This window comes from Peromyscus eremicus, chromosome 8a (assembly GCF_949786415.1).
Source record: "Peromyscus eremicus chromosome 8a, PerEre_H2_v1, whole genome shotgun sequence".
Taxonomy (NCBI): domain Eukaryota; kingdom Metazoa; phylum Chordata; class Mammalia; order Rodentia; family Cricetidae; genus Peromyscus; species Peromyscus eremicus.
The window spans coordinates 12,475,821-12,501,974 of NC_081423.1; the positions used below are offsets into that span (position 1 = coordinate 12,475,821).

Here is a 26,154-nt window from a genome sequence, read left to right on the forward strand (position 1 = left end):
ATATCCCTCTAGGAAGAGTCACAGAAAGTAAAACATCCAGATAAACTTGGTAGAAAGGGAAACTTAGGAAGAAAACAAAACTTAGAGACAGTCCCACTCCAATAGATGTATAAAGCAAAACAAAGAATATAATACAACCATCAGCCATAACCCATTCCCAATCAACTAGCTCCCCTATAAGGGAACCCCAAACTACAGGCATAACTGAAATGTATGAGAAAGAATTCAAAGCCTTATTTTTTAAAAGAATTAATGATCATACAGAAGATTTAAACAGATGCATGAGCTAAGAAAAATCTATCCAAGACCTTAACAACACAGTCTTCAAAGTAAATGAGACAGTCATTAAACTGGAGGAAAAGTCCAAAATACGGAGGAAAACTCAGTAAAGAGATTGAAACCTTAAAGAAAAGCCAAATAGAGATACCTGAAATGAAGGAGATAGTCAATCAAATAAAAGTCACAACAGACACCATCATTAACATACAAGACCACACAGAAGGATGAATTTTAGTGATGGAGGACAAAATACTAGCAGACAGATAAGGGGGTGGGAACTAAGGAGCATGAATGAAATTTCCAAGCAATCTGGGATACATTCAAAAAGTCAGCCATAACAATTCATGGTATTGAAGAAGGAACAGAGGTAAATCAAATGTAATAAACAGACTATTTAATGAAATTATAGCAGAAAACTTTCCAAACAGAAGTAGACATCCAACCACAAAGGGTACACACAACTTCAAACAGACACAACCAGAGAAGAACGTCTCCATGACGCAGCATAGTCAGAATGTCAGAAAGGCCAAGTAGTGGGATTTCGTGCCCCCCCCCCCACAACCTCTGTGCTGGCGCTGGTCTTGGACATAGTGCTATGAGTTTTTATGTGCAACTGTCCTGCTCCAGGACGGACCCTGCTCACAAGAGTAGTAGGGAAGCACCAACTGGACTCTAGGAGGGAGGGGAGATATGGGAGGAGGGGATTGCTTAGTGAATATGATCAACATACGTTGTATAAAATTCTCAGAGACTTAATGGAAATGTTTCTAGGCATAGCAGTGAATACCAGTAATCTTAGCACTCAGGAGGTGGAGGCAGGTGGATCTCTGTGAGTTTGAGTCTAGCCTGGTCTACACAGCAAGTTCCAGGCCAGCCAAGTTCTACATAGTGAGACTCTGTCTCAAAACAAACAAAAAAGAATGAAATGGCAAATTTTATGTGATGTGCACTTTATCTCAATAAAAAATTAAAACTTGAATACAAAAAATTGATCAGGATTCTAGTAGACCTTTTGTCCTAATATTTGATTTTTAATTTGATACTTGATTTTCCTTGCTACAGAGAGAACCTTAATTCCCTAGAATTATCTGAATGAAAGGATGTAATTCTTGTTCTACTGAGGTGACTCTCAGCATGCCACTGGATAGCTTTAGGAGTTGGGGCTGGTCATCAGAAAGACCAAGCCATGATCCAAAGCTCTACTCCCATCCTCCAGGGACACTGGATAAATAATCCATCATGCCTACATAATAAATCTTGTATAAAAATCTTTAAGCTGCTAAGCTTGGAGTTTCTGGGTTGGTAAATGCACTAAAGAGCTGGAAGGGTTTGTGCTCCTAAGGAGCGTGGAGGCTCTCCTTCCCAAAGACCTTGCTCTATTTGCTTCAACTGAGTGTTCATTGTGTCCATTTTTTTTTCAATGAACTGGTCACTATAAGTAAATGTTTCCCTTAGTTTTGTGAGCAGTCATAGAAAATATTCAACCCAAGGAGTAGGCTATGGGAACAACTTAGGATTTGCAGTGGCATCTGAAGTGGGAGGTAGTCTTGTGTGGGTGCTTGAACTGGAGGAGAGAGGTATACTAGCTCCAGGTAGCATTAGAACTGAATTACAGGACACCCAGTCAGTGTATAGAGAATTGGACTGGATGGGAAACTGCCTCCCCATAATGGTGTCAGAATATTGAGAAACTTATGCATGTTCCCTTAAAAGGACTCCCCCAAAATGAATCAGAGAGTTATAGTCTATCCTACCATTTTCAGGAATTGGAATAAACAGACCCATTATTACCAACTCACCTGACCATAGAAAGAAAGATGGTCCGTTACTGTAAAGTTATCAAATAAAATGTCATGTTGTGGGCACCAGCCCAGGCTCTTCCTAACTTGAGCCAAGTCTTTTGAAACTTCACACCCAAGGACATATGCCTGTCCCTTTGAAGGAGAAATAAGACCTAGAAACAAACAGAAAAGACACCCTATGGTCATTTTTGGGCAGATGCTGCAAGCGTATAGGCCAAACCATCCCCCTTGATCTCTTTGTTCTCCCATAGACGGTCTTACTCTCCTTTGCCGCCATTGGTCAGCAGCAGCCCAGGAATGGTATGTTCTGTATGTGACAGTGCTTGAGGACATGCAGGAAAGATCAGAAGCAGGAAAACTCTCCTGCTTTTGAGCAACTCCAATCAGGTTAAATGAATTTAATAACATGGGCATTTGTAAAGTAAATCACATGACTGCAGGGATTATAGTAAATTTGTATGCTTAGTAAATATGGTAAAGAAAAAAGCATTTTGGGAATCTAATAGTTTTGAAATATGATCCTCAAAGGCAAGGTCTGGCTTTATTCTTATTGACATAAATATCTGTTCCATGAATGAATGAATGAGTGAAGTTACTGACAAATGCATGCCAGTATGCAACGTGGCAACCTGACTACCTACACATTATCTTCATTCTTGTTAGAATGACAAGAACAATACATTCTTATCACTAAAGTTTCACAAAAAGGAGGAAAAGGTATAACCAAAGAAACAGAGGCTGGAGAGATGATGGTCTAGTGGTTAAGATCACTTGTTACTGGAGGACTGGGGTTCAGTCCCCAGAACTCACATGGTGGTTTACAATGTTGGTAACTCCAGTTCCAGGAGATCTAGCACCCTCTTCTGGCCTCCACAGGCACCAGGCACATACATACAGGCATGTAGGCAAAACACTCACATACATAGAAAAACAATCTTAAACTAGGTGGTGGTGGTGGCAGTGGACGCACATTCCTTTAATCCCAGCACTGGGGAAGCAGAGAGCAGGCAGATCTCTCTGAGCTCTAGGCTAGTCTGGTCTACAGAGCGAGTTACAGGACAGCCAGGGCTACACAGAAAAACCCTGTCTTAAACAAACAAACAAGCAATCAACAACAACAAAATTTACTTTAAAAAAAGAAACAAATGTTGTTTAATAAGTTCCACCATGAAAAGATTGTTACAGTTACCATTTTGATATATTGCCTTACATAATTTTATATACATTTTGTTTATTTAGATTTGTTGTGGTAGTGATAAATTGAATCTAAGGGTCTCACACAGGCTAGGCAAGAGTTTTACCAATGGGGGCTGGAGAGATGGCTCAGAGGTTAAGAGCACTGGCTGTTCTACCAGAGGTCCTGAATTCAATTCCCAGCAACCACATGGTGGCTCACAACCATCTATAATGAGATCTTGTGCCCTCTTCTGGCCTGCAGGCATACATGCAGACAGAGCACTGTATATGTAATAACTAAGTAAATCATTAAATAAAATAAAACTGTTATAAAAAAAAAAAAAGAATTTTACCAGTGAGCTAGATTCCTGATCCCATGCATTGTTTTTATACTAAAATAAGAAAATACAAATTATGGAAGTATTTTGTTTTTGTTTTTTGTTTTTGTTTGGTCTTTCAAGAGAGGGTTTCTCTGTGTAGCTCTGGCTGTCCTGGAACTCATTCTGTAGACCAAGTTGGCCTCGGACTCACAGAGATCTGCCTGCCTTCTGCTTCCCCAGTGCTGAGATTAAAGGCGTGTGCCACCATGGCCTGGCCTATTCTGTTTTTGTTTTTTAATTACTTTTTCTTTTTTGTTTTGTGGGTTTCTAGTTGTTTGAGACAAAGTCTCTGTGCATGCCAGGCTGACCCTTGTTTTGCTGTACAACACAAACTGGCCTAAACTATCTCTTACAGACCAGGCTGGCCCTCTGGGCATGCATTAAGAAGCTCTGTTTAACTGTTTTGCATTTGTTTGCTGTTGTTGTCTGTTTGTTTTTAGTATAACAAAAACTCTTGACTGCCAGCTTTATGGGCATGGTGTCACCATGCATGGCTAGAAATGCATTGTTTGTAAAGACATTTTCATTTATGTATATATCTCTGTTGTAGGGGGTGCATACTACATGTGAAGGCTAGAAAAAGACTTGGGTCTGTTCTCTCCCTCTACCACATAGGTTCTGGAGTTCTTCAGTGTTGATGGCAAGTACTTTTACCGGTCCAGATCTGTAGCATTTTGCTAAAAATATTTCATTGTCATGAAGTATGCCCTATTAAGTTATTCGACCCTAAGTGGTGGATATCTAGGTATTGTGTGATTTCCTATAAATATAAACATAAAACTTGGCAAAATTTTAAATGTACGCCATATTTTTTTATTCTAAGATAATATAGCTAGATTTGGTAGGTCATATGAGAGGCAAGATTTTATTTAATTAGTTAATCAATTTATTTGTTTATTTATTTTGTTTTTTTGAGACAGGGTTTCTCTGTGTAACAGCCTTAGCTATTAGGAAATCACTCTGTAGACCAGGCTGGCATTGAACTCACACAGATTGACCTGCTTCTGTCTCCTGTGTGCTGGGATTAAAGGTGTGCATTACCATGCCTGACTATTATTTTATTTTTAAAAAGAATTTTTTTTTTGTATTTTTAATGTGTACTGCTATTTTGCCTGCCTGAGTGTGTGTACCATATACATGCAGTGCATGTGGAGCCCAGAGATTCTTTGGAACTGGAGTTACAGACAGTTGTTAGCCTCCTTCTCGGTGCTGGGTATTGAACCAGTAAGTGTTCTTAAGCACTAAGCCATCTATCTCTCCAGGGCCCCCTGGGGGGCAACATTTTAAAAGATTTTGATATTCCCTTCTAAATTAGACCTTCCACTTTGGTGTGACTAATAAAGTATCCATAATTATCTGGGGAATGAAAGGTAAAGGATAGGGCTGAAGAGATAGTTCAGCATTTAAGAGCACATACTGCTTTTGCAGAGGACCTAAGTTCAGTTTCTATTACCTATAAGCTCCTCAAGTCAGGTGAGTGGCCAGGCCCCACCCCTGAGGACCTCCAACCACGAGGCTTTGCTCACAGAACACTCTCAAGGCCACAGTGGCCTGACCCATTCCTTCAAGATGCAGGTGGCCAAGCTCTGTCCTACAGAATAAAATGCCCAAACTCAGGGCTTGAAATCCCACCAATCCCTGAGCTCAAAATCCCATTAATCCCTGAGCTCACTCCAAGCTCAAGACTTGAAATCCCACCAGTCCCCACCCTGGATAGCTCTGCCCCCCAGAAACACTACATAAAGCCTGCCTCTCAGTTCTTGGCTCCTGACTGCCAGGAAACCTTTCCCCTCAGAACTGTAACACTTACAGTACCCACATAAGGTGGCTCACAACTAGCTGTAACTTTAGCTCCAAGAGATCCAACGCCTTCCCTGGCCTCTGTAAGTGAGTATTAATGCCTATCTGAGTACACGCATGCTGAAGCCAGAGGTCAACCTCTGGTGTCATCCTTCAGGAACTGTCTACCTTGTTTTATGAGACAAGCTCACTTACAGGGACTTGAGCCTTGCTGGTTAGGTTAGGCCGGGTGGCAGTGAGCCTCTGGATTCACCTGCCCTCCTTCCGCAGCACTGGGATTGCAATGGGTGCTGGGGATTGAACTAAGTCATCGTGCTTGCATGGCACTTGCTTACTTTACCAACTGAGCTATCTCCCCAGCTCCTAAGAACTCATCGCAAGGCCAGATACTATTCATTAATCTACGAGCAAAACTGCTTCAAACACCTACCGGACCAGGTGACCCAATTCCAACTGCGAAGCCTAAATCAGAGTACACTGAGCTCCCCGACACGCAGAATTGAGACTAAAATAAGGGCTTTCTACAGTTATGCAGCTCAACACTTCAGCTAGCAAGACAAAGGATCCCAAACTCAAAATGTCAACTGCCTTTAAATGTCAGTGTGTCCTCTGGAGCCCTGGAATGCTGCATCAGGTGCAGCACACACACGCCCTGATGACTCAGATGAGAGACCCCTCCACAGCCCTCTATTTGTGGGAGGAGAGCTGCATCCCAGGCATTGGACCCCTTGCTAGGAAACTATTCAGTCATGAATTTTACACCCCCCAGCTCTCCAGAAAGAACAATCTGGAACAAAGTTCTCATTACAGGAAAATCCACAAAACTAGGCTCAGTGTGGAAGACCAGGATGAGGTGGGTGTGTTAGGAGAGCAACGGCTGCTGCCTTCCCACAGGTTTCCACACCAAAGGAAAACTGCAGTGGAATAGCAATGGTAAGACCAAGTCCAGGGCCTGGCTCAGAGATTAAGAACACCCAAATTCAGTTCCTAGGTCACAACCACCTGTAACTCCAGCTCCAGTCCATCTGATGGCCTCTCTGGCCTCTTCTGGCAACTGAACTCACATGCACATACCTATGCACAGACACACATGCATACATATAATTAAAAATAAATCATTCTTTGTTTTTTTTTTTTTTTTTTTTTTTTTGGTTTTTTGAGACAGGGTTTCTCTGTGTAGCCTTGCGCCTTTCCTGGAACTCACTTGGTAGTCCAGGCTGGCCTCGAACTCACAGAGATCCGCCTGGCTCTGCCTCCCGAGTGCTGGGATTAAAGGCGTGCGCCACCACCGCCCGGCAAAATAAATCATTCTTAAAGGTAAAAAGGCAGAGGATCTGGGGAGACAGCTGGTAAAGTGCTCGCCATGCAAGCAGGAGGACGGAGTTCAGTCCTCAGCACCCATGTAATCCCAATGCTGGGGAGGCAGAGTCGGGCTAGTCAGTGAGCCTCAGTCTCTGTGACTGACCCTGTCTCACCACACAAGGTGGATAGCTCTGAGGAATGATACTTGACATCGACCTCTGCTTTCCATATTCACACATCCATACCAGCCACAGGCACTCACATACACACCCAAGGGTAAAAAGTGACACTATTCTAGAGTAATTATAAAAAGTCTTTATGCTGGGCAGTGGTTGGCTCATGCCTTTAATCCCAGCACTCAGAGGCAGATGACTCTCTGTGAGTTCAAGGGCAGCCTGGTCTACAGGGCAACAACCTGGGCTATACAGAGAAACTCTTTCTCCAAAATCTCCCCCTGCCCCCGCACAAAAAAAGGGAAGAAAGTCTTTATGTAAAATTGTAATAACAGAAGAACTAAATAACTTCAGAGAAGAACCAAAACTTCACTAAGTAGAGAAACAAAGTCTATAATACATGAAGTTTGGGAGTTTCCTGGCCCCCCCCAAAAAAAATACAGTATGGAGTTGGCATATACCTATAATCCTAACACTTGGCACTTGAGGCCAGCCTGGGCTACACAATAGATCCTATCTGAAAAAAATTATGGTGGAAGCTCTTTGCCAGCCACTGTCCTGGGGAAGCAGCCGGACTTCGCTTCTCCATTGAGTATCTCCAGAGCTCATGAATACTATTGTATGTCCCCTAATGGCATCACTTGCACCAGGCCAGAGTTAATTTTATTGTGCTGTATCATTTTGTTAGAAATCTGTGATAGAGCTTCTATAATACTGCATTCATAGCTGGCACTTTGACAGTATTTGCAATTCAGCCTTTTAGTCAATGAAATTGAGTGTGTATTCTGTGTAAACACATTGTTCTGGCATTGAGTCCAGAAGTAAACAGAGGAGTTTCTTACGGAATGAGACAGAGAAATAGCATACACATAAACACACAGGCAAACGAAATATGGACTTTGAGGAATCCTGACCACAAACAGAAGGGGTTGTAATAGGGAAGACTGTGCGAGGTAAAAAAAGAAGACTCATGGCCTTCCTTGACAATCCAGCAACCGACTTGCCTCCTGAACACTTAGCCTAGGGGTACAAAGAACTTCTTCTCCAGCAGTGAGAACTTCCCACACTTCTACTGGGGGAGACAGCTTCCTCAACCTAACATGTTAGGAATACCCTATGTCGGAAGAGGTCTACCCGCCCCCAGAAATGCCACTGTACTTCTATATAGGAAATTGTGGGGCTCAGTCCCCAGTCGGACACACAAAACACACAACCACTGTATATATGTGAGTTGAGACTTGGCTTTCAAAATCCGGATAGCAACTCTTGGTGTGGCCAAGAGCACCTGCCATCAAATGTCACTAAATCTTGCTGTTCAAGTGTCTTTAACAGAAGGCGAAAGACACTCACATGTGAAGAGACTGACTGTGGTATTCTGTGTGTAACAACAGCTTGTCTTTTGGAGCTCCTGCAAAGCTGCATGTGCACCCTTTGATTTTGTCCAGAGTTTTATACATGTTAAACCTCCAATCAATGTTTCTTGGGTGAGGTTTCAAATTTCATAGAATATCATTTTAGTTGACAGGATGTAAAATAATTATTTAAGCATAAAAATTATTCTGGATGGGTATTTTAGAATAACTCACAAGTATTATTCTAAAAGTACCTCTGGTAATCAAAATTCAAAGACGTTTTTGTTGAGAGATTTGAGATGTTGAGAGATTAACAGTGTCTCACATTGAACAGGAACGTTCTATCTAGAAGGAAGTTCATGTCTTGTCATGGTGAATGCAGACTGACTGGAAGAGGCACAGATTCCCTTTTCTTGGTACAGTTACTGAACTATATTCAAACCAGATCCTACAAAGATGGCACAATTAGCAACAAAGCATGCTTAACAGTAAAATGACAACAAATTTTAATGGAGAAGTCCAAAATCTAGGTCTGTGCAGCGATTTCAGGGCTTACTCTGCAGAGCTGACCCACACAGGTACCTGTAAGAATGGAGCAGACGGTGGTTTTCCCTGCTCCGTTGTGTCCCAGGAGAACAGTGATCTGACCCTTGTACAGGTTCACACTCAGATCCTTGACTGCTATGCATTTACTCCGTCCCCTGTAAAAGACCTGTGGGAAAGTCAGGGTGTGGATGGCAGGGTAACACACACAGATATTGCTGAAGAGTATGGCAAGCTTCGTGTCCAGATCACCTTCCTCTGACCTGGTCTTCACCACAAATGAGCTACTTACTCCAGCCATCTTGCAATCATGAAAGCTCATGCTATGGATGGTCCAGGAAAAAGCAACTATTATATGTCACTCAGCCAGAAGGAGCTGTGAGCTGGCTCTGTGGATCAGCTGAAATCACACAGAACCATCTGCCCCGAGACTGTTTATTATGAACAAAGCTAGAGCTAGAAGGGGAGAGTGAGAGGAAAAGAGAGAATCCTCATAGAAAGTTAGGGAGACTCCTAATTACTATTACAGAGGAGCTGGACACATGTCACAAGTGTCCTGGGCTGGGATATGAGCCACTTGATCCCCCGGGTAGAAGGCAACACAAGGCTGAGTAGTTTGTTTTCGTTTTCAGACAGTTTTAACCGCATATCCCTGACTGACCTACAACTCCCTCTGTAGACCAGGCAGACCTCAAACCTACAGAGATCCATGTGCCTCTGCCTACTAAGCACTGGGATTAAAGGCTTGTGCCACCACACCCAGCTGAGTTAGAGTTTTAAGGTGACAATGCCAAATAAGTAGAGAAGGTCCCACTGCTTTCTTTTAGATTCGAAGACCAGAGATTTCAGACAACCACACTCTGTAGACATTGTAAGCACTGAGATTATACCATGTTACAGAAATCAAGCACCTATGGGAGAACAACTGCCTGTTCCTATATTTAGAAACTAACAGTGAGATCTGGTTTACATTTTGATTTGGTGGATATGTCATCCACCAAATGGCTGCATTCTGGCCTCTCTCCAGTGGAGATGCTTGGCCTGGAGATTGAGAGGACACTGTTTCAAAAAAAAAAAAAACACAAACAACCCAGATCAATAGGCCTTCCATTTAACTTCATAATGTGAAACAGGGCATTTCAAGTTATGTTTCCAATTTTTCGGAGTAGGATCATATAGGAAATTACAACTCTTGATTCCAAAGAGTAGCCTGTAAGCACTGTTAGAATAAAACACAGTCTTAAAAGGGTTGTTTCTCAAGTCCTTATAAGGAAGTTTGAAAGCCCATACCTTATATAGATGCTGGATTTCAATTGCTTTCATTTGATCAGTTGGCTCGTCCTGCATGAAGTCTCTCCTTGCAGGTTTCTCAGGATCCCCAATGTCCAGAAGTGGCAGTATTACTGGAACAGGCTTCTTGATGCAGAACAGGCACTGCATGAGAAGTCAACTTACTTTTGTGTGGATTTCTCTTATGGAAGATAAATTTTGGCAAATTGGATGCCTACCCCACAGGCAGTTACTTGTTGAATCAAATATTTAATGGCATCTGGAGAAGTTAATCAGCTCACTGATGGCTTCATCACAAGTCGACTGCATTTCAGCCTATAATCTCCAGCACTAAGAGAAGCTCTAAGAAAGTGACCTTATCTCTGGCCTCTGACTGTCCTAGCAAAGCTGCTTTACCATCGGTCATGTTCTGGGGGGGTTAGGGGTGAGACCTGGATGAGGATGCTGGTGTTACAGTGTACCTGTTTCTCCATATCCCCAGAAGGAAGGCAGAGCACATGCTGCAGAGGTCCTGGCCACTGGGCAGGCCACCACAGGTTACTGTGAGAGGCTGAGTTAAGCACAAAAGGCTCATTTGTAACAAAAAATGTAGTCTGTGAATTTCTAGGATTGTGATATTATTATTGGTACACTGTGGTGATCATAGGGTTTCAAAGGGCCCTCTACAAATGCAGCTCAATGGAGAAAGGGTGTGTGAGAACTTTAGCATGTTGGGGAGTGAGTTCCGTGGGAAAATGAAGGACCTGGTATTCAACAGGCATATACAGGAATGAAGAGGCCTAACCATGACAGGCTGCAGACTAACAATACTGGGACTAGGCCTCATCATTACAATAACCAGGAAAAGCCACAAACTGTACCTTTTGGGAGACCAATCAGAATTGAGACAAATAAGTACTAGATGCTCCAAGGCATAAAGGTAGCTTACATCACTTGTATATAGGTTGCCAATTTCCTTGCAGGAACACCAGTACCAATCCCTGTTTGACAAGACTTCTGTTACCTCACTCCTGCCCAATCAGGAGTTCAACCCCCATCTAAATTTCCCTACCCTCCTTCCTTTACTCCTTAAAATCCCTGCCATAACTGAGCTCAATGCTTCCCTGATCCAACTGCTGTGTGGGAATGGATGGGAAGCCCAAGCTTGAGCTTGCAATAAAGGCTCTTTGCTTTTGCATATGAACTCAGACTCCTGGTGATCTCTGGGTGGGGGAGGGGACTCATGACACAGGCATAACAGAATCTGAAGGCACTGCCAGGTACACTGTATGAAGTTATCCCCCCTGTCTCATCCTCAAGTCCATTGCATCAGATGTGGGGCAAGTTCAGAGAAACTGAGATTCTCTGTTAATTATGCTCCACTGCCAACCACAGGCTGATAGTTAGGAGGTTAATCCAGGGTAAAGACTTACTGTGGTTTGGGACCTTATTTTTCCCCAGTGTAATATTTATAATGTATTTAAATACTCAATTTTAATAGAAAGAAGAACCATGTGAAATGAGAGAGGATCTGTTAATAATCAAGTCCTTGCTGTAGTGGGTGCCTACAAGCAGTGCTTGACTTCTTTTTTTTTTAAATTTTTTAATTTATTTTATATACCAACCCGTTTTCCCTCCCTCCTCTCCTCCTGTTCCCTCCCCCCACCTCCTTTCTACCCAAACCCCCATCCACTCCTCAGAAAGGGTAAGGCCTCCCATGGACGTTAGTACATTATTGGGAGATGGAGGAACACAGATGACAAATATAAAAATCTTAACATCTGGCCAGGCGATGGTGGCGCACGCCTCTAATCCCAGCACTTGGGAGGCAGAGGCAGGCAGATCTCAGTGAGTTCGAGGCCAGCCTGGTCTACAAGTCAAATTCCAGGACAGCTGTCTTAGGGGAAAACAAACAAACAAACAAAAACCAAAACAAACAAACAAACAAACAAAAACCTTAACTTTTATCTCTAAAATAGAATCAGAACTTACCTTGGCAAAGAAGTACCAAGACGTAGGTATTCCAAACTTTCCTGAGAAGAAAGACTCCGCCAAAAAGGCTATCAGACAGTACAAGAGTGAGTCCAGCAGGAGCATCAGCAACACCTGAATGAAGCTAAAGTCTCCTTGGACACTGCCTATGTTCCTCCATTGGATTCCTGTTCCTGTTGCAAGGAAGGAGGACAGTGGCTGTCTGCATGTTGGAAAGTCTGCTCAGTCCACAAGACTCAGCAGTCCTAATCGAGAGATAAGTACCTGGGGGATTCCGGAGTGCTGGTCTCCATTCCACATCAGAAAGGCAATGAAGTTGGGTTCTGAGGTTAGCAAAGGATGGCAGCAGCAACAATTCCCTTTCCAACAGGGTGGGAAGGCATTGATTTTCCCTCGAATGTCTTTCAACTTGGGCCACTGCTAGACTGTGCTCCCACCCCTGGGGTTAGAGGTCCTTCCTCCTGCAGCTAATCCTCACAGAAAACATCCTCACGAATACATCCAAAGACATGTCTCTTAGTTGATGCCAGCTCCAATGAAGTTTATAAGCAATACTAACCATCACAGAGATTTTTCAGATATCAGATATTAGAGGGATTGGAGCTCTGATCTTGCATACAACCCCTGAACTGTATTCCCAGTTTATTTTTTTTTTTTGTTTAATAGACAAGGTCTCTAAGTTTCCCAGGTTGACCATGAGCTCTCATCCCTCCTGCCTCAGCCTCTCTAGTAGCTGGAATTACCGCCACCATGCCCAGTTAATGGAGAATTTTTTGATTTCTGTTTTTCATCCATTTATTCATTTGTATGTATGTGGTGTGTGTGTGTGTGTGCATGTGTACATGTGTACCATGGTACATGTGTGGAGGTCAGAAGACAAAGGGGAGGAGGTTAGCTCTCTCCTTCTTCTACCATGTAGGTTCTGAAGATGAAACTCTGGTCAGCAGGCTGGAAGGGAAGCAGCTTCAACCACTAAGCCATCTCATAGCTCTTTTATGGCTCCATTTTATCTCCACTTTTGATTTATTAGTATCTTTTAAAAAGAAATGTAATGGGGCTGGAGAGATGGCTCAGCAGTTAAGAGCACTGGTTGCTTTTCCTGAGGACCCAGGTTTGAATCCCAGCACCTATATGTTTATTAGCCTTCTGAATATCTCTTTCCCCATAAAATGACAAGTGGTTTTGCTTCATTATTTTAAATTACAAGAGCAAATTTCTAATGACGTGAATGAGTTCTTTAAACATTCTGAACATAAGCCACTTGTTAGCTAAATGTATCATATGTGTCTTCTCTTATTCTAGCATGTCTTTTCCTTTTTTCCCATGTATCTTAATTTATATATATTATTTTATTTAAATAATAATTTTTTCATTTATTTTACATATCAACCACAGTTTCCCCTCCCTCCTCTATTCCCGGACTCCCACGCACACACTTTTCCATCTAACTCCCCTCCCCTTCCGTCTCCATTCAGAAAGTGACAGGCCTCCCGAGGGCTTGAACAAAGCATAGCACAGCAAGTTGAGGCAGGAAAGCGCTCCTCCCCTTGCATCAAGGCTGGGCAAGGTCATCCAGCATGGGGATCAAGTTCCCTAAAGCCAGCTAAACCAGGGCCAGTCTATCTTAACTTCAATGTTAATATTTTGTTATTTTTCCCCCAGTGGACTAACAAACCACAGGCTGAAACCTTAAAAACGTTTAAAGCAAATTAAGGCTGGGATCTTTCAGTGCTGATCATCTCAGGTATCTGCTACAGTGATGGAAAGTTGACTAACAGACTATGTTAAAAGGTTTGGTCACCATGGCAGAAACTTCAGGTGGTGTGACATCGCAGGAGGTGGGGCTTAGCAGGTGGGGTTATTGAGGGAGTATTCTAAGAGAATATGAGAATTGGATTCCTTTGTTTTCTTGTTCATTCCCTGGTAGGTTGCTTTGCTGTGTACATCTCTCATGAAGGGCTGGACACCCAGAGGTCCAATATAGGGAGGCCACCTAATCTTTGACTAGACTCTACAGATTTGTAAATCAAAATAAGTCTTTCTCTTTACAAGTTAATTATTTCAAGCATTTCTTTATAAAAAGATAAGGCTGATTAATACAATCCCCCTGATAAACTTGCAAAAGAGGGGACACCAAAAGCAATGAGACTATTACATGTGAAAACTACTACATTATTAGTGATGTTCAGGATTTCTGAGCTTCTAATCATAAAATTTTATACTTCATATCAATAGAATTATATAAGCATATAATTTCTAGTCTTTTTTTTTTTTTTCAAGCAAAGTTACTCTGCTTCCCAAGTTAGCCTGGATGGAACTCCAGGGCTCCAGTAATCTTCCTGCCTCAGCCTTCTAAGTAGCTGGGACTAGAGGCCATGCATGTTTGTCTCCAGTGTCCTTTCTTTACTATGCTTTAGTTTCCCTTCCCATATCCATGGCTGTGCTGTATGGTTTTTTGTTTGTTTGTCTTTGTTTTTGTTTTTTTGAAGTAAGACTATCCTGGAAGTCACGGGGCAGGCTGGCCTCAAACTCCCAAGTGTTGGGATTAAAGACATGTGACACCACCACCCAGCTTATGCTGTAAGGTTATATATCTCTTTAGCATCCCACAAAGTGCCTATCATAATGTAATGCTCAGAACACTAAATGAAACGAATGTCAGTAATGTAGATTTGGAAATGGAGGACAGCCACACCCAGCTCAAAGCATGCAAGCAGCCTAAATAGAGTCTGAGAAAGATAAATCTTACCTTCTGCTTCAAACAGAGAGATGAATCGGACTCCTATTGCCATGGCAACATTTGAGAAGAGGCAAGAGGCTATCTTTTGGACATAGGTCCTCTGGTGGTAATTGAAAGTGATGTATATGTAGGGAAGGTATGTGAAGAAGAAGGCGATGCCACCTATCACAGTTCCTACATGTGCTGCAGATTTGGAGGGGAAAAGATGAAGTGTTTCATCAGTAACATGCAAGTTGCTATGATACAAACCTTGTTTCTCTGTCATGAAAGAAAGCGTCTCTGTGAGTGTTTCAGTATTTCAGAAAGGAAGCAATCTATTTTTGTATTTGTATTCTTACTAGTGAAGGATGAAAACATTTACAGCACTTTAAAAAAAAATGAAAGTAGCTGGGTGTGGTGGTGCATGCCTTTAACTCCAGCACTTGGGAGGCAGAGGCAAAGGCAGGTGGGATCTCTGAATTCAAGGCCATCCTGGTCTACATAGTGAGTTCCAGGTCAGCCAGGGCCACACAATGACATCCCATCTCAAAAAACAAAAAACATATCCTTACATAAAGGCACAAATAGCTCTCTAAATTTTTCTCTTTAAAACTGTATTGACTCCCTGGGTGGTGGTGGCACATGCCTTTAATCCCAGCATTCAGGAGGCAGAGGCAGGTGGATCTCTGTGAGTTCTAGGCTAGCCTGGTCTACAGAGCAAATTCCAGGATAGCAAGAGCTGTTACACAGAGAAACCCTGTCTCGGAAACACACACACACACACACACACACACACACACACACACACACAAAACAGTATTAAGTCTTCTCCAAAGATGAGTGGCATATCTGTGCAGCATCCGACACCATGGCAAGCTTTATATATACCATCTTATTAAATGTTTACAACCTCCTGATTCTACAGAGGAAACTGGAGATTAACTACACAAAATACATTAATTTGCTTAATGTCATGGAGCTATTATGTAAAACCATGTCTGTTGTGGAATATGCCTTTACACTTCATGAAGGTATGTCACCGTGATTGGTTAATAAAAAGCTAAACGGCCAATAGCTAGGTAGGATTTTTGGGCCAGAGAGATTTCTGGGAAGAAGAAGAAAAAAGGACTCAGATGATCTAAGCTGGATCTGACCCGAAAGCCTCCTCCCTGAGGACTAGCTTTCATGGTCCCTGAGGTGTTAGGAAAGTTTCCAGATGAGGAAAGCAACCAATATTCCCACACTCTCTGCTGCCTATGAGCTACAACAACGATTACCACCACACAGTATTCCCAAGGGCGCAATGGCAGCACACACGCCTTGGCCGTAACCAACGTCTCTCTAACCAGATTTATGGCCCATTCAACAAGAGGGAAATATGACTGCTACTAGAAACCTACCCAGGGCTACTGAAGTCAGGGGTCTTGGAAGAGAACTGATATTTTGCTAAACTAGCATAACTCCTAATTTCATTCCAAATATTTATCCATATGTGTGTGTATCTCACCCTTCATCAAAGAAACAACAGAACAAAGACCATTACAGAAACCCACACCCAATCAAAATGGAGAGAGCAAGTGATCATGTGATACAACTACAACACAACACCTGAGGCTCAAGGACCATAGTGGAGGAGAGGGGTGGAAAAATGTAAGATCCAGAGGAAAAGGAAGCTTTCTGTGAGACTGCATCTTCTAGAAATACCAGAAAAGCTATACACATGAAGTCTCATCAACATCACTGCCTAAACAAGACCTGAACAAAAATGACCCAATAGATAAAATAGCCTGGAAGGGGGAAATCTCATGGGGCCTCAACACTAAAAAAAAAAAAAAAAAAAAAAAAAAAAAAAAAACAAAAAACCAAAAAAACTATAGGCAACTAAGGAATATTGAAAGTGGGGGAAATACTCTTCCCCAGGGAAGAGTTCTCCAGTTCTTTATTCAATACTAAGTGATCAGCCCTGAAATCATACACATACAAGTAACACTATATAGATTGAGCAGGTTGTACTTACATATTTAGGAATAGATTTATGTATATGTAACAACTATTAAAGAAAAGGGGGCCATAAATTTGAGAGAGGTGCATTAGAGGAATTGAAGAGAGGAAAGGGGAGGGAAAATGATGTTATAATTATAATTTCAAAAAAACACAAAGAGCAGTAAGCGCTCTTAACTGCTGAGCCATCTCTTCAGCCATTCCCTCTTTTAAAAAGATTTTTTAAAATATATGTGTATCTTGCATGCAGCACAGATGTGCAAGCACCTCCAGAACATAGAAGAGGGTATCAGATCCCTGGGAACTAGAGTTAAACCCGGTCTTCTGCAAGAACAGAGTGCTCTTAACTCACTGAGCCATCTCCAGCCCCCTGGTCTATAGTCTTACCGTGATGCCTTTTCTAAGTCTGGTGTGAGATAGGAATATTTGGGGTTTTTTTTTTTTTTGAGTTGCATGGGTTATTTTATTTATTCTGGATACAAGTCTCTTGTGTTATTCCTAATTTCTTTCTTTCTTTGTTTCTTTCTTTCCTTTTTTTTTTTTTTTTTTTTTGGTTGTTCAAGGAAGGGTTTCTCTGTGTAGTTTTGGTACCTGTCCTGAATCTCGCTCTGCAGACCAGGCTGGCCTCGAATTCACAGAGATCCACCTGCCTCTTGCCTCCCGAGTGCTGAGATTAAAGGCGTGCGCCACCACCGCCCGGCTGATATTCCTAATTTTTAAAATGTTTTTCCTAGGCTATAGATTACCTTTTCATTTTCTTTTTTTTTGTACGTGTTTGCTATGTTGCACTGACTGGTCTGGCGCTCTGTAGCAAAGACTGGCCTTGAATTCAGAGCAATTGTCTTTTCTCAGTATTCCAAGTACTAGAATTATAGGCATACATCACCACTTTTTTTGTTGTTGATGATGCATGGTCTGTGGTCTGTCTATTATGTAGCTCTGGCTGCTCTGAAACTCACTATGTAGACCAGGCCGGCTTTGAACTCACAGAGATCAGCCTGCCTCTGCTCCCGAGTGCTGGGATTAAAAATGTACGACATCACACATGGCACTGCCACTTTTTTGATGGCAACTTTGATGTACAAAAGTTTTAAACTTTTCTGAAATTGAACTATCAATTGTCTCTTTTATCAGCTGTACTTTTTGTGTCCCAAGAAGTCATTGTGTAACACAAAACTATGAAGATTTTCTCTTATTTTATTTAAAAACATTTCTATTTATTCCTTATAAATTCCATACTTATATTTAATGTATTTTGATCGTATCTACCACCCCAACTTCATCCATTCAACTCCCCTGGGATGCCCTCAGCCCCTCTGGGCTTCATGTCCTCTTTTATCTCTTGTATTTTTTTTGTGTGCAGGTATGTGTTCATGTGGACTTGTATGTGTATGCATGTGCAGGCCGAAGTTGACATTGGGTATCTTATGTAATCTTTCTCCTTTTTTGGTTTTCTTTGCAAAGGGTCTCTCACTGAACCTGGAGCATGCGGCACTGACCTTCTGTCTCTACTTCCTCAGAGGGACAGGAATGTATTGTATGAGTTTTTGTCATGTAGGTCCTGAGGAGTTGAACTCAGTTGACCAGCCCCCTCCTGGGCTTGCTATAAAGCTATGGAGGAGAGGTGGAATTCAAAGTTTGAATCCTTCTCCTTGGCAGAGTCAGTATTTTTCTAGGAACCACAAATTAGAGCATGCCATTTGATATAAAACATTCACAAATAGGAATAATACATTTCTTTTTCCTGGTTCTTGTAAACACTGTCTTTTCGGGGGGGGGGCAACTGCTGAGCTCATTTTCTCTAACTGTTTTATTTTATTTTATTTTATAATTTAATTTAACTTTACATATCAGCCACAGATTCCCCTGTCCTCCCTCCCCCCAGCCCACCCCCCATTCCCATCTCCTCCAGGGCAAGGACTCCCCTGGGGATTCAGCTCAGCCTGGTAGATTCAGTCGGGCAGGTCCAGTCCCCACCCCCCCCAGCTCCCCTTCACCCAGGCTGAGCAAAGTGTCCCTGCTTAGAGTAACTCACACTTCAATGCTCCTGTGCTCTGATTTGACTCTACCTCCTATCATTTCTATTCTCTATGGTTCATCAATTCATGTGTAAATAGTTTTAGATCTAAGACCTCCAACAGGACCAAATTCACAGGAAGTCCTTTGTGGTATCTTAGAAACCACTTTACTATTGTGCCCCAACTTCACAATTACGATCTGGAGGACTTTCTGCCTGAAATGCCTTACCCTTCTATTTTCTTCTAAACTGAGACTTGTTGGTGCTGGAGATATGGCCCAGGAGTTAGGAGTAGATGCTGCTCTTTCGGAGGACCTGAGTTTGGTTCCCAGCACCCATGTCAGGTGGCTCACAACTGCCTGTAACTTCAGCTTCAGGGGATCGAAGGGTCTCTTCTGGCCTCCAGAGCACCAGGACACACATTGCATACACACACAGTGAGACACATAAATAAAAATAAATAAACTGAGACTTATTATCTACCTCACTTTGAAATTGTTTTAAGGACTTAAATATAGCAAAAATTGTATATTTCATGTGTTTCAACAAGCCTTTAATAGGGAATAGAATTTTCCCACTACTGAAATAACCATAAAACTGGAAACATAGCTATGGAGGAATAATACTAAATTCTCTAAGTAATGGGAATGACAATGCTTTTAGAAGAAAAAGTCGTTAACATCCCCCAACAGAAAATAGCAGCAGTACTCACCTCTTTGAAAAAATGTGCTCATCATGAAGGCAAAGAAAATTGTGGCAGTGGCAAAACACATTAGAAAAATAAATATCAAGCTAGGGTTACTGTTCGTGAACACAGCCACACTGTTTACCTATAAAACAACCATAGATGTGAAGAAAGTATGAAGTACCCATAAAACACTATAGAAAATATTTTTTAATTTAGAATTATACATAGATTTTTTTAAGGCAGACATCTGATCTGCCATCTGTTATCATTTATAAATTATGCTATGAGTATTTTTCAGGGAAAAAATAAGTTTGCATTCAATTTTTGACCTAATGTGGACATTTTTTTCTTTTGGGGGGGTTATCTTGGGTATTGAATTAAGGGCCTTAAATACACAGCATGTGTTCTGTCACTGAGCTACACCCCCAGCATAAGTTCAATTCATTTGTCACATTATCAGTCTGACGTACATTTATTTGGTACTTCTTTTGTTATCTTGTGCCTTCTGTTTTAATGCTTTCTGGTTATTTCTTTTGCTTGAACTATTTTCCTATTTAGCCTGGGTTTTCTTTCTTCCTTTTACCACACTGACACAATACTAACAATTTAAAAGGTAAGTTTTTATATATCCAAGTAGTGAGTTATTAAATATAAGCAGGCCACTGTTAATATCAAACTCCATTGGCAGCATAAAAGAAAAACATGATAACATGGAAGTAAAATAACGTTTTATAGTAACTATTTTCAACTATTGTATAGTATGAAATTTATCTTTTTTTCTTTTTAATTAATTTATTTTTACTTTATGTGCATTGGTGTTTTACCATGGGTGTTTGGTTCCCTGGACCTGGAATTACAGACAGTTGTGAGCTGCCATGTGGGTGCTGGGAATTGGACTTGGGTCCTCTGGTTAAGCAGTTAGTGCTCTTAACCACTGAGCCTTCTCTCCAGCCCTATCTTTTAAAGTTTGTAAAAATGTATTTTGTGATCCTCAAGTTTCTAAATACTAGATTAGGTATGATAGCACAAGACTGAAATCCTAGCACTTTAAGGGTAAGGTTGAGGATTAACACAAATTCAAGGTCAGCCTGGTCTATATAGTGAATTCTAGGCCAGCCAGAGCTCCATAATGAGCCTCTGCCTCAAAAAGAAAAAGACACCGGGCGGTGGTGGCGCACGCCTTTAATCCTAGCACTCGGGAGGCAGAGCCAGGTGGATCTCTGTGAGTTCAAGGCCAGCCTGGTCTACAGAGCTACACAGAGAAACCCTGTCTCGAGAAAAAAAAAAAAAAAAAAGTGAGGGGGAGAAGAGGAGGAAGAATCTTACTTCCCCAGAATTTCAGCAAATACCACTGAATATCCATCAGAGTTTTTCCAAATGGTCATCAATAACTGTACCACCCATACCATACCAGATTCTTTACTATCCGTTCATAGCTCACTATATTCTAAAAAACAAAGCATACCTTTGCACAAAAGAGAATGGTCATAACAGAAGCGACAATTAAGACAGAAATGAAGAATGTAATGAACCAAGCAACCCAGTGCAGCCAGCTCTCCAGTCCCATCATACACATATATTCCTAGAAAAAGCGAAAGAGCCAAGTGTTAGAGCCTAGCTAAGTGTCTCAGGCACAGTCGGGGAGGCTGTTGCTGAAACTCAGCGGGTTAGGATGACAGGTTGTGTGGACTGGGGAGAGACAGCTGCTGGGGCTGATGGAGAGGGATAGAACTAGAAGGCAAGAATAAAACGGAGTGGTACTTGGTTTAACTAAGGCAGAGTAGGCATTGTATAAACCGACTTTAAATTTAAAAAACAACTGCTAGGAGAATTTAAAAGTAGGACACATAAGGAGTTTAGACGTTAAAGCAGAGTATAGTAGTCCATGCCTCCAATCCCAGCATTTGCGAGACAGAGGCAGTAAAATTTGTCAGAAGCACAAGGCCAGTCTAGTCTATAGAGCATGTGCCAGGCCAGCCAGGGGTTCTATATTGAGACTTTGTCTAAAAAAAAAACATATTTGGACTTTTTGCTCAGGGCCATTTGCTTAGAGGAGCCATTCAGTAAATGAACCAACAGCATATTTACCATTGGGGTTTTAAGAATGTGCCATCATGCCTAACTTCTACAGTGTTAAATTCATCTGAAAACAAGACTCAAGTATAAAGAACAAAAACATGACCAAAGTGTGGACATTCTATGCCCACCAGCTTCTATACAAGTTTGCTGTTGAAGTGAAAACTAAGGAAGGTAGAATTTTATCCCACAAGCAGAAACTAAATGGGTACCCTAGCCAGTGTCGGAAGCTCCTAGTTTCCTGGGGTTTTCAGTGAGTATAAAGCTGGATAGAGCATCCACCTGTCAGCCATTGGCCCACTGTCTCCCATCCCACAGGTAGCCTCATCATCTCTATCAATTCCCAGCACCCACACTGTGGGTCACATCATCTCTATCAATTCCCAGCACCCACACTGTGGGTCACATCATCTCTATCAATTCCCAGCACCCACACTGTGGGTCACATCATCTCTATCAATTCCCAGCACCCACACTGTGGGTCACATCATCTCTATCAATTCCCAGCACCTATACTGTGACTCACAGCCATCTCTAACTGTAGTCCCATGGGATCCAGTGCCCTCTGGTGTGCAGATGTACATGCAGATGAAAACATCCTATACATAAAATACATAAATTTAAAAATTATTTTAAAAAGAGAAAAAATTTAAAGTGAGAAGATTTTAGCCAGTTGTACCTCTAGCGCTGGGGAGGGTGAAGCAAATAGCTCATGAGTTCATGGTCAGCCTGGATAACACAGTGGCTTCCAGGTCATTATTGGCTACAGAATGAGATCATGTCTGAGAAATAAAAACCTAAGTAATACAAGATTATTATTTAAAGGGAAGAAAGTGAGAAAAGAAGTAGTAGAGGTCATGTAAACAGAAGAGCACAGAAAGTGAGTAGTGAAACCAGTTTCGGGACCAACTCAGAGGAAACAAACTCTGCCTTCGGCTATATTTTCCTAGAGGATGCTTCTCAATCATCTTCCCACAAAATGGGAGTGAGTTGATTGTGGACAGAAATCCCCTCTATGTGGACATTGTCTGAACACCTGCCCTATTAGTGACAGAGTGCTAACCTAGAGGACCTACTAGGCTGTGCAATCTAAAAGTAAGGATATGTGTGATAACAAGAGATGGGGCTTCCTGCAAGCAGGATAAAAATATGAAAGCACTTCTGATTTCCATTTCACCTGAGAGGCTGACAAATCCTCCCGCCTGCTTGGGCCTCAGTCTCACCATGGACATTTCATTAGCAGGCTCCCCACAGCCCTGTATTTCCCATCTGAGCAGATAGAGCTACCTTCAGTTTCTTCTCCTTCTCCAGTAAAATGGAATTGATGATTATGAGCTCAACACAAATGAAGCTGAGCATGAGCAGCAGAGGGAACTCATTCTGAAGGATCACTAAGAATGTGTCCTTGATATGGGGCCCAAATGGGAATCTCTGCAGCAGTACATGGAGATTCTTGAACATGTTGAGTGTTGCGTTGGGATCATGGTGCCACATAATGGCTTTGTCTACTGCATGCTGTATTGCCAGAAAGCCTTCTTTGTTGTATCCTACAAGAAAGAAAGTAAAGATCCAAATGACTAAAAATTCAGGTGGATCCTAGCTAGCCATTAAGACAGACAACAGCCAGAAGGTATTCTTAGAGGCCTCATGATACAACAGAGGACAGGGAGGAGCCACTTTGGAGAGCCATGGAAACGAAGCAATGATCAGAAAATGAGTTCTGGCAGAAAAAAAAAAAAGCCATGTTCTATACAAGGATTTTTCTCCCTTCATTCTCAGCCTCTGTGGATAGAGCACCTGTTCTGTAGTTTTGATTATACAGTAAATACAGGATAGTTAAACTCAAAGCCCTTGAAAGACACAGACTTCCTGATTGTGTTGTGACTGCTGCACAGCTCAAGGGTTAAGTTTCTGTATTTTGCTGGCAGGCACAAACACTGTCCTTATCATAAGCATTGCATCAGTGTAGCTGGTATGCCAGGATCAACTTTCAATAAACATAGATTGCAAGATTAAGATCCCCTGAGTGCTTTCTAGTTCCAAGCAAGGGTAATCAGTCTTCATGGAGGGGTAGTAGAGGTGTAGTACAGAACCCTGTGGTAAAGGTGACCACTGTGCCTCACTGTCCAGACATAGGCAGACCTCCAGATCTGTCAAACTGGAAAAGGGAAGGGCATGTTGCTGGCAACGAGTCCTGGATATTGTTATACATTCCTGTTTGTTTGTTTGTTTGTTTGTTTTGTAGGAGTGTTTTCACTAAACAATTATAGGATATTTTCTAGAATCGGAGTAAATACTTAGGTACTTAGGCTTGGATTCCAGTTGGTGGGCATGCAGGCCTTAGACTGCAAGACAATTGTGTGGCCATCCTATAATGAGGGGTTGATGATCAATTTTGGAAGAACAATTGCTTAATTGGTGTTCATGTTCAACCTCTCACAAATAGGGAAACCAAGAAACCGAAAATGAATCAGAAAGCATGCTCCTTCATGTGAGAAGTGGCTCCTAGGCCCTTGCTCGGGAATATGTTGCTTCATGTGAAGGAAAGAGCATCTCAGTTATGTGCCATCACTTCTCCCTAAGTCTGAAATTGCCAGAGAGGAAACTGGGGGCTGTCATGGAATGGGCAGGTCCAGGGAAACAGAGTGCCAAGTAGGGATGTCTGCACTGTTATATACAGTTATGTTCCTTTCCATAGCAGAGAACAAGATGGCAGAAAGCAGACACTAAGAAAACTCTCCTCTACTGTTACTGGAAAGTTCCAGAGCAGAAAGTCAGCAGTGCTTCCTGCAGAGAAAGATTATGGTACCCAGCTTCGGAGCCACGTTACGCCTTAGGACATAGGAGCTCCTAGGAATGCCTAACCTTCTGATTTTAATGTTATCTGCTTATCCTCAGCAAAAGAGTGAGGAGAAGGGTACTTTCTCAAGGTATGACTCCAGAGTGGGAAACAAAAGAGTGGAGCTTGGCCTAGCCAGCTAAGACCATGAGATCTGGAAAAAGAGGCAGCTAGTATTCTCCGGCTAGTTGTGGGTGGGTAGGGTGGATGGAATTAGAACCAAAGAGAGATCTAAAGATTCAGAAAGAGCAAGTAAATTCAAATGAAGTATTAGCCAATGCAGAGGTCATGTGTTCAGAACCCACCCCACCCCTGTGTGTGCACATGATCGTATGTGTAGAGGATGAGGCCAGCCTTGGGTGTTGTTCCTGATGTACCACCAACCTTGTTCTTTCAAACAGGGTCTCTCGCTGGGACCTGGGGTTTGCTAACTAGGCTAGCCTGACCAGTGAGCCCTAGGAATCCTCCTGTCTCTACTTCCCAGCACCGACGTTATAAACACGTGCTGTCACACCCAGCTTTTTACATGAGTCCTGGAGATTGAAACTCAGGTTTTCAGTTTGTGCAGCAGCACTATACCAACTCAACTATCTCCTTAGCCCCAAATTCAGGAGTTCTGGAACCAGAGCTTGGAGATGTCCTTCAAAGCAGGAGCAGAATCTTTAAAACAACACACGCAGTCAGGCAGGGAGCCCTGCAGCAGTGTAGATACTTGTCTGTCCCTCCTTTATCAAGTTAAAGGGAAAACAGATAATACAAGAAGTATTTTTAGTGGTTAGTGAATGAGGCATGTTAAACAGGGATAAATGAAACATACATGTTGAATAGGATGGGCGTTCAAAACCACATCACACACTGGCTGTGATGACACAATCTTGTAGCCCCAGTACTGAGAAGGTGGTGGCAGGAGCATCAATAATTCAAGGTTACCTTTGGCTTCACAATGAGTTTGAGGTCAGTTTGGGCTCCATGAGACCCTGTCAGGAAGAAAGAAAGAGAGAGAGAGAGAGAGAGAGAGAGAGAGAGAAAGAGAGAAAGAAAGAAAGAGAGAAAGAGAGAGAGAAAGGAGGGAGGAATGGAGGAAGTAAGGGAGAGAGGGAAAGAGGGAGGGAGGGAGAGAAGGAAGGAGGAAGGGAGAGAGGGAGGGAAGAAGGGGAGGAAGGATAGGAGAGAGGGAGGGAAGGAAAGGAGGGAGGGATGAAGAAAGGAAGGGAGGGAGGAAAGGAAGAAAGAAAGGGAAGGAGGAAAGGAAGGGAAGGAGGGAGGGAGGGAGGGAGGAAGAAAAGCTAGACCAACAGACAGGTCTACAGGTCTCGGGAGGCAGCTTAGTGATAGAATACTAGTACATATGAGATGCTGAGCTCTGTCCCCAGTGCTGTAACAGGAAACAAAGGGCAGCACAGGGCTAGAGGTAGAGCTCAGTAGTAGAGTGCTGGCCTGTTATGTGGAAAGCCCTAAGTTTGATCCCAAAAATTGTAGGGTTTGGGGAAGGGACAGAAAAACGAGAGTGCTACTTACAGGTGGAAAAGGGAGGTCACGTAATCATGTTTCTTTCATGATGAAGGCTACATCTTCCCTAAATAACTGGCCATTCTTGTTATAATTATTATAGTTTCACTCTGGTCTTGCATGTGTGCTGCCCAAGAAATATAGATAATGCCCACGAGTTCTCAACAGGCTATTTGCGAGCTACAGGTACCAGGTGGCTGTGCTCAAGGTAAATGCACTGGTGTCTGCCAAATTCTC

At 42.3% G+C, this 26,154-nt stretch overlaps 1 protein-coding gene across 3 annotated transcripts in view; it reads right to left on the reverse strand.

The window, feature by feature from the left end:
- Window positions 1–26,154, reverse strand: part of LOC131916707 (ATP-binding cassette sub-family A member 17-like) — an 80,799-nt gene that overhangs the window by 44,263 nt on the left and 10,382 nt on the right. For 2 of the 3 annotated variants that reach the window (XR_009380587.1, XM_059270172.1), the window contains exons 5-12: window positions 22,857–23,116; window positions 20,959–21,075; window positions 19,518–19,635; window positions 14,818–14,991; window positions 12,069–12,241; window positions 10,098–10,241; window positions 8,847–8,976; window positions 2,079–2,233 (exon numbers count right to left, since the gene is read on the reverse strand). Coding sequence is in view for 2 of the 3 variants with exons in the window: in XM_059270172.1 (XP_059126155.1) it covers window positions 2,079–2,233; window positions 8,847–8,976; window positions 10,098–10,241; window positions 12,069–12,241; window positions 14,818–14,991; window positions 19,518–19,635; window positions 20,959–21,075; window positions 22,857–23,116 (1,271 nt within the window). In the remaining variant the exon portion in view is untranslated. The remainder of the gene's footprint in view (window positions 1–2,078; window positions 2,234–8,846; window positions 8,977–10,097; window positions 10,242–12,068; window positions 12,242–14,817; window positions 14,992–19,517; window positions 19,636–20,958; window positions 21,076–22,856; window positions 23,117–26,154) is intronic. The other variant, XM_059270173.1, reaches the window with a different exon arrangement.